This window comes from Pygoscelis adeliae, unplaced genomic scaffold (assembly GCF_000699105.1).
Source record: "Pygoscelis adeliae isolate BGI_AS28 unplaced genomic scaffold, ASM69910v1 Scaffold348, whole genome shotgun sequence".
NCBI classification, from domain to species: Eukaryota; Metazoa; Chordata; class Aves; order Sphenisciformes; family Spheniscidae; genus Pygoscelis; species Pygoscelis adeliae.
In genome coordinates this window covers 31112-40252 of record NW_008825307.1, presented here as the reverse complement: position 1 = coordinate 40252, position 9141 = coordinate 31112, and the positions used below count along the sequence as shown (strand labels likewise).

The 9141-nt window shown below is 41.6% G+C and overlaps 1 protein-coding gene across 4 annotated transcripts in view; it reads left to right on the top strand.

Moving 5' to 3' along the window:
- Window positions 1-9141, top strand: part of SMARCD3 (SWI/SNF related, matrix associated, actin dependent regulator of chromatin, subfamily d, member 3) — a 106444-nt gene that overhangs the window by 80454 nt on the left and 16849 nt on the right. For all 4 annotated transcript variants that reach the window (XM_009330221.1, XM_009330220.1, XM_009330222.1 and 1 more), the window contains exons 5-7: window positions 5984-6106; window positions 7944-8039; window positions 8517-8618. In XM_009330221.1, the coding sequence (XP_009328496.1) occupies window positions 5984-6106; window positions 7944-8039; window positions 8517-8618 (321 nt within the window). The remainder of the gene's footprint in view (window positions 1-5983; window positions 6107-7943; window positions 8040-8516; window positions 8619-9141) is intronic.

Sequence of the window (9141 nt, the reverse complement as noted above, 5' to 3'; positions counted from 1 at the left end):
GACTGGGGTAGAGTTAATTTTCTTCCTAGTAGCTGGTATAGTGCTGTGATCTGGATTCACGATGGGAATAACATTGATAACACACTGATGTTTTAGTTGGTAGAATGTGCTGGTTTTGGCTGGGATAGAGTTAATTTTCTTTATAGTAGCTAGTATGGGGCTGTGTTTTGGATTTGTGCTGAAAACAGTGTTGATAATACAGGGATGTTTTCGTTATTGCTGAGCGGTGCTTACACAGAGTCAAGGCCTTTTCTGCTTCCCACACCACCCCACCAGCGAGTAGGCTGGGGGTGCACAAGAAGTTGGGAGGGGACACGGCCGGGACAGCTGACCCCAACTGACCAAAGGGATATTCCATACCGTATGACATCATGCTCAGCATATAAAGCTGGGGGAAGAAGAAGGAAGGGAGGGACGTTCGGAGTGATGGTGTTTGTCTTCCCAAGTCACCGTTACGCGTGATGGAGCCCTGCTTTCCTGGAGATGGCTGAACACCTGTCTGCCGATGGGAAGGAGTGAATTAATTCCTTGGTTTGCTTTGCTTTTGCGCACAGCTTTTGCTTTACCTATTAAACTGTCTTTATCTCAACCCACGAGTTTTCTCACTTTTACTCGTCTGATTCTCTCCCCCATTTCACTGGAGGGGGAATGAGTGAGCGGCTGTGTGGTGCTTAGTTGCCGGCTGGGGTTAAACCATGACAGATGTGCATAGAGAGCTCTTAACACAATACTGTTCATAGGATCGGCAGCCAGATTTCCTTGATTCAGTCAGCAATAGACTATCTGCTGATAACTTAGTTAATTTGTTTGAAATCCCAAGCACAACAACTCCCCTGGAAGTGTCCTGGATGTATTGTGTCCTGCCTGAGAGTTCACTGAAGAAAACTTTAATTTCAGCAGTAGATGGAGATTTGTCTTGGGGATATCACACAGATCATGGTATCTTCAGGTGGTTAGTATCTGATTTGACTTTTTAGGGATTTAATGCTAATGGAAACTGAAAAAAAATGTGGCACTATAAAGCAGAGGTAGTTTTCTGAAGGATATGATGGATTTCCAGCATTTCACCCATTTACTTCAACTTAAAGCTGTATTGATTTGTGTGAAGATGATACTGAAGAACATAGAGAGAGAAAAAGCTGTAGTTCTGCTGCTCCAGCATTCCTGTCAGCCTCCTGTTTAGATCTGTTTCATTCCACATGAGCTCTCCTGCCATTTGTGCTGCTGTCACAGCTGAGACCTTTGCAGTAGTTCATTGCAGACATGACCAATCTTCTGTCACATATGCTTCTTTTTTCCTTTGGGTTTGCTCAAGGAGAAATTGTAAGTGAAATACAGTGCTTTTTGGGGAAGGCTTTTCTTTTTAATATGACTGCTACTCCAAGTTCATTTTGCTGAAGACAAGTCAAAGATACATGTTAAAGATGCGTATCTTACACTTAGAGAATAAGCAGATTAAGCATTTATTGATTTTTGGAAAGAGGTTATTTGATTCACAACGTTGATCAAGTCTCCGTGAAGTTCCCCCCGGTTGAGCTTTGTCTTTGTGGGTGGTAAAGGTTCAGTGTGCCTGAAGAGATGAAATGTGATGCTTTCTTCTTGCCCTAGAGCTGTAAGTTTTCTCTTTAGTTTTTGCTCCAAGCTACTGAGAATTCTACCAGTAAAAAACAAGGCCACAGGTTTTGGTTCGTTGCTTTTCTGTTCTCTGAGAAGCCACCATACAGAGAGGAGAATAGATTTTTAGATCTGTGCTATAATGTGCATTGCTAAGAAATTTGCAGAATTTATTGAAGGGCAATGGCTTCTTGCCCAAGTATATTGCACTGCTGTATTCAAGCTGCAAAGTAACCATGTTGCACATAACTGATGTATCATTTCCTGCCTGGATGAGATGGAGTTGCTCAACTGGAGATGGAAGAATACCTTACTCTCAGAGCCTTCTGGATATGAACTTGACATTATTGTGGAACCCAGGAGTACTGATAAGTGAACTGAGTGGAGTGGTTTTGGGGGTGTGTCTTCAGCCAAGGAGACTTTATGGTCTGTATAGTGGTTATAAAACCCCAGCCAGCGCCATTTTGGTGTTCTTCTTCCCTGAGCTCAGTTTTGACTATCTGTATCATCTCTGAGCTGACATCTTCCAAGACTGGACATCTTTATGATGGCAGTATAGCTGTGAGTGCCGAAGTTGTTACTCACTGGATAGATCCCTTCAGGATTCAGACTATACTCTTGGATCTCTGCCAGGATCCTGCATCAGGTGCATGGTAGCGTCTCACAGCTGACAGGAAGAAGTCATGGTAGAGGAGAAGGAGCCTGCTGGTCCAAAGAAAATGTTCATTTGTAGAGCTATGGTTCTGATGTTTTGCTAGAGATTTCTAAATGTATTTTCTTTAAATGCTACTGTTCAAAGTATGTATTACCACTGTTGGTGATAAGTATATGTAGGGCAAGTTCAAGTGCCATTGTCTAGTTCCTGGAACTGGAAGTTAAGATAGCCTCCCAGAATGTCTTGAGCAGAGCTGTTCCCAGGTAGCTTTTATGAGGAGCCAGTGGTGCTGGCAACACTAGACATGTAAGGAAGAGGTGGTAGTGGGAATTCTGGCAAGGGCAGAAGGAAGGAAAAAATGGAGCAGCAACTCATAAGGGAACAAACAGGAGATGGACATGTTGGCAACAGCTTCAGAAAGGTAGTTGTGGAGGCTTGAATGTTTCTGGGTCAGTACAGTGCTGTACAGAGGAGGACATGTTTGGCTGTTAAAGCAGTGTTCATGGCCAAATGATTTTTTCACAATTTTTTTAGACTGCTTACCGGAACATCTTTGGCAGATCTGGCTGCACTCTGCAGGTCAAGTCTAGAGTTACTGGTTATGACAATTGTGATGGCTGACGCCTGTTTGCAGTTGGCTATGTAGGTTACTTTTAAAGGGTGGGTGGCTCAGCTGTAGAAAGGAAGGCTAGTGTTTTTCATGTCCTAAGGTGCACTTGGCCTGGTAAAGGCCTCAGAGGGAGGGGGAGATTGTGCCAGCTGGAGTGCAGGGTAGGGCAGTCCGTGAGGCAAAAAGGATGAGGGGCTGCCTTGTTGAGTAAGAAGCCGGAAGGGAAGATAGAAATTTGGAGTCTCCTGAGAGAAGGCAATAGCACAAACACAGTTGGATCTTAAGGAATAAAAAGAGAGGATTCTCTGTGTCTCCTCAGAAATGACCCTACAGAGTTTTCTGCAACCCAGGAAATCACAGAGTTGCTGGAATAAGAGCAAGTCTGAAGAAATGAAATATTTTCAAGGACATGTGAACAGAGAAAATTTGATTTACAAAACCTTTTTTTTTATTTATTCCATTTTACCCGGCAAATGTGAGTTTTCCTTCTTTATGTTCCCTTATTCTGCTTTGTGTTCTAATAAAGATTTTTATTAGATTTAAAGCCCATTTGGTGTTGGGGTCCTCTTGCAGCTGTGCAGTTGCCCTATTTGACCAATTTCCTGGATATTTGTTCTGAGTCAGAAGCAAGGATCTTTCTGTGGTTGCATTTGGGAGATAATCACTGCCTTAATAGTCTTGCAAATTTGCAGTACCTTTTGGGCCAAAATCTGAAGACAACCCCCAGGGTGCAGGTTACACATTTTGCTTGTTGGATAGAATGTCTTTGTTAGCAGAGACTAAAGGCTCAGCATTCCGCAGTACTTACAGGTTGTCAGTAGTGTCTGTAACATGTTGGAGTCAAAGGCTAAATGGTTTTCGATCTAAAATCAAGATACGTAGAAAGTAGGACAAAAGATAACTTTAGAGCTAGCCATTTGTCCTGGATTAGGTTTTTTATTCATAATTGTTCTAAGTTCCTTTCTGATGACAGTGTGGAAGAAGTGGGCTGATTTTGGGGGGTTACAGTGAGGAATGGCTTAAATTTGAGAAAGAGAATTCATTATGTAGAAGAAAACACTGTGAATTGAAGAGACTTGTGGAAGAAACAAACAAATGATATGCAGACTCTGACTTTGGCAGAGCAGGGAAAGTACAGGGAAGTCAGCAGGAGACCAGTTCTGCAATGTAAGCTGCATCTGGCTTGTGCATGACTTGAAAGAAAGATGATAAGGGGTTAGCAAAGGGAAACAGTGGAAAGTATCATGGAGAGGTATTTTGTATTTCACAGTGGAGTTAGATGTTGTTACTAACTTGGTTTTAGGTGGACTGTACAAGGAAGCTAGAGCCTGAAAGCTAGGAGAAGGGAAGACATCTAAAATATTCAAATTTGAATAAGGATGTTGCTGCAGAGGATGATCTTAGTGATGAAATGTCAGACTTCGGAGGAAACAGACACAGTTCCTATCCGGTTATGGGGAGATATGAGGAGAGGAGTTTCCAGGGTAAAGGGGAGAATGGAGATAATGTCTTTGGAAATCAAAAGAAGAGGAAATGGAATCAGTGATATAAACCTGAAATATCAGTAGAATATCCAGGAGGAACTATTAAGAAAAAAGCTGCTTATGTATATAGATACAGTTAGCAAATAATCCAGGAGGGGATAAAATTTAGGAACAGTGCATAAAATGTGTAAGGTAATTTGAAGAGTTGTGAATTTAGAAATGTGAAGTCCTTCACAAGTCTCCACACCAAATAAAAATTCTGGGACATTAAAAAAAAAACAAAACATTTTATATAATGAAAGAGCACTTTAGCAACAGAAATCCTGTAGGAAAGGATGGAGAAAAAATAAGGATTTCCAGGAATATTTTTCTACCTATCTGCCTGTTCTTATCCATGTCAACCTGTCATTTTCTGGACTCTTGGCACTGTTGAAAATTCTGTTCCCTCTCAGTGCATCCTTTCTGTCACTGTCTTCTCTAGATTTGGCAAAATGTAGTCATTTTCTTGTTCCTCTTCAGCCATACATTTCTGCCTCCCACATGCCTCCTCTATGCCATATTAGATTTTTCGTTTCCTGACCCGATGTATATAACTTCCTTCTCTCCTCTGTGTGTGTGTGTGTGTGTGTGTGAGCTTTACAAGACTACTTCTTTCTTATGTTGTATGAAGGTTGTTTTGACTGCATTAACTTGACAACTGTAGCCTTTTTGTCATTATATTATAAACAGATATTTGAGATTAGAGTCCCAAAGACATTTTTGGCAATATCTTTTCTGGAATCCATGCATCAGAGTTAATAGCCAGGTTTTCCACATGGTGCATGGGAGAGAAGGGCACTGAGAAATAACATAGCCATAAGCTAGTACAGTGATTGGGAAACCTCAGAGAGCCTGTAAAAATGACAACAGGTAGGCATGATTGTACCTCTGACAGACTTGAGCACCTGGGTTACGGATGAAGCACAGTGCCTTCCTCCACTCAGGTCTCACAGCAAGTTGGAACTGCAACATGTTAGATTAGGGTGAAAGGCAGTTGAAGAGGAAGGTTAGGCAGCAGGGCTGTGTGTGTGTATTTGGGTGTGTCTCTGTAGGAAAACTATTACTAGGCTCTGCGTGATGGTAGAATGAAGATAGGCAGAGATGTGCCCAGCATGTAATTTGCAGCATTAGCTGTATTTGTGACTGCCATTTACAAATCTGAACTGATGCAACTATGAAAGACATTCATGTAGCAAGAGGTTTGCAGCTGAATCTTAGCAATCTAGCTAGGATCTAGACAGGAAGGGCATCATGTCATGCTTTTCTTACAATGATTTCTCAAACATCTAATCCAGAAGTACAGTCCTCATGGGCTTGGCCCTGCAACCTCCTGTCTTTCTCCACTTACAGTGGATCTTAGCATGTTTGTATAGCCAATAGATTTTGAAAGGAAGTTTCAGATTCAGCTTTTCAGTGTATTTTCTTATACATAACCAAATCTTAATTCTAGTATAACCTGGTGCAATTGTACTAAACATGCAGATTCTCTACTAAATGTGTAACTATCACCTTTCCTGTGGCTTCCTCATGTCTTGGACTTAAACTGGATGTGTACTTTTCTTTTCTCCATTTGTATAACAGCAAAAGCGGAAACTGAGACTTTACATCTCCAACACATTTAATCCTGCAAAATCTGACGCTGATGACTCTGATGGCAGCATTGCTTCATGGGAGCTGCGAGTGGAGGGGAAGCTCCTGGATGACGTATGACTTACCTGTGCTTCACTGGGGCTAGCAAGGATCTAGAGATTGTTTTGTGGGGTAGTGGACTTTACTGGGCACATCAAGTCAGACAAGACATCTCTGAATGGCAGCATTGGCTTGTTGCTGCTGGGAAGGCGCCATGTCCAGCCGGAGTGAGGGATAAGGCCGTAATGGGAATGTTGGGGAGGGGCGGGGAGGGCAGCAGGAAATGGAGCAGACATAAGGACAGGACAGGTAGGAGGAGGTGGAGAGAACAGGGCTGAGACGATTCCCTTAAAAGATATGGGAGGGTTCATGTCACGAGAGGCGTGATAAGTCAGGCCTACAGCAGGCATTGTATCTTGTGAAGAGTAGGATAACAAAGAGAAGCAAGTGGTTCATATTCCTAGGGAGGACAAGAGAATGTATGGATGTCAGAGCAAGGATGGAAGAAAAGTTTTATCATTCTGAAGTCCTCAGAAACCTCGGTGATGGATTTAGCTTTCCTCAGGGAAGGCTGGAATTTCCTAATAAAAGTGTCACCTATATGAACAGACTTCGCAAGCTAAGTATTTGATAGGATAAACAGATGGAGAACATGCATGTATGGAGAGGGCAAGGCTTTCAAGGCACTGGAGATAACTGTACATGAATCAGAATCATAATCTTGCTGGAGGATGAAGGGGTGACAAAGTGCAACATCTGGAAATTGAAGTTAGAGAAATTCAGTTTAGAAATTGGAGCATATATTTTAACAGAGAAAGATTCTTTATTGGAACAAAATAGCTTCTCAAGTACTGGCAAATTTTAAATCAAAGGAGGATGTATTTCTAAAGGATTTTCTGCATTAAATAAGAAGAAATTAATTGAAATCCTGTGGACTGTATTCTATGGAAAGTCAGATTATGTGATTATAGACCTCCCACTTTTTAATTCAGACAGTATGAGCTGTGTAGTAAACAGCAAATACTGATAATTAAATGGAAAGGCAAAATGTAAAAGGAAATGCTTTTACTTAGTGTATGATTAATCTGTAAAATTTACTGTCATCTGATAAATCAGACCAAGAAATTAGCATTCGTCAAAAAAAACAAGCTGTTAAAATAAAAGGTATACAGTGGCCTTAGAATTATAGAATGGTTTGGGTTGGAAGGGACCTTCAAAGATCATCTAGTCAAACCCCCCTGCTGTGGGCAAGACATCTTTCACTAGATCAGGTTGCTCAAAGCCCTGTCCAACCTGACCTTGAACACTGCCAGGGATGGGGCATCCACAGCTTCTCTGGACAAACTGTTCCGGTGTCTGACGACCCTCATTGTAAGAATGTCTTCTTTATGTCCAATCTAAACCTACTCTCTTTCAATTTAAAAGCATTGCCCCTTGCCCTGTCACTACAGGCTTTGGTAAAAAGTCTGTCCCCATCTTCCTTATAAGCCCCCTTTAAATATTGAAAGGCCGCAACAAGGTCTCCCCGGAGCCTTCTCTTCTCCAGGCTGAACAACCCCAACTCTCTCAGCCTGTCCTCACAGGAGAGGTGTTCCAGCCCTCGGAATTTCGTGGCCTCCTCTGGACCTGCTCTCACAGGTGCTGTGTTCACATTACAAGCCAGTCCTTTCCAATAACATTACGAGATTCAGGGAAATCTTCCCTTAAGTGTGCACTGTTCCACCACTGTTGAGATTTTTGCATCTTACCCTGCATTTGTCAGAGGGAGAACTCAATTAGATTGGTCACACTTGTGGTCTATATTAATAGACCTGAATTAATGTTGAAGAGAAAGAGAAAGCCTGAGAAGAAAGCATAGAACACAAGCTAATATACGCAGCCTTAAACATTTGTGTTTCTTCTGATTGTACAGCTCAGCAAACAGAAACGGAAGTTTTCCTCTTTTTTTAAGAGTTTGGTTATTGAACTGGACAAAGATCTTTATGGACCTGACAACCATCTTGTGGAGGTAAGAAGGTCGTGCACCCTTTGCATACAAACCTGATACTAGCAGATAAACAGCTATGTGCCCATTGTCTACCTTAGTTAAGTTACCTTGCATTCATTTTCTCATTTAAGGTATTTTCAAAGTTTTCAAAATTCCATTATTTTTAAGAATGTTTACTAACAGAATCTATATAGTCTAAAAACATAGATGTAGTAGTGATGTATTGCACATCTTGGAACAGAGTGTATGAAATGATGAAAAAAATGTGCGCATTTTTCCTAACAAGTAAAGCATGCTAACAGCAGAACAGATTGTGCACTAAAGCTGAACTGTTAAGGGCAAGATTTGGCGGGGTTTGTTGTGGTTTTTTTTAAAATTGCAAGATCTTCAGAAGGCTTGTAACTGTCTTATTCTTGCATGGCGTACTGTGCAAGATGCACCCCGATGGACATCAATGAAAAAAAGACTGACCGTCTTACTTGTTTTTTCCTTTGGCAGTGGCACAGAACTCCCACAACCCAGGAAACGGATGGCTTCCAGGTGAAAAGACCCGGTGATGTCAGCGTGCGGTGCACATTACTCCTCATGTTGGACTACCAGGTCAGTGCACTGCTTTTGGCATGGAAAGGAAGCCATTGGGACATAGTGCAACAGAGCAAATTCATCCTGTCACATACATCAAAAAACAATATTCGTGGACTCAGAATGTCACATAGTCCATTGAGGTTAGAATGATCCCAAACTGACAGATTATTTAAAATGTAAAGGGGACGCATCAAGTTAGTTTCTATTATAGTCTAGCAAAATATTGTTCTTGGCACTATGATAATTAGTATTTTTATTGCCCACGTGCAGAAAGAACATGCATTTCCACCTCAGGCTTCTTAGAGAATAGTCAGATAAGTTGCACATGAGTTATGTGTATGGTCCTGTACAGAAATTCAAAGGAGTGGCTTTTGCTAGTGGTACCTGAAATAGCTGTGTAGCTGTGACAGCCTTTTTTTGACAGCAGACTACACAGCTTTCCTGGTTTGTTAAGTTTTGGTTACATTGTCACCCTAATGTGGCATAAGACAACATTGCCCTGCAAGGGTTAGACTTGCCATTACTCTTAGGCCTTGTT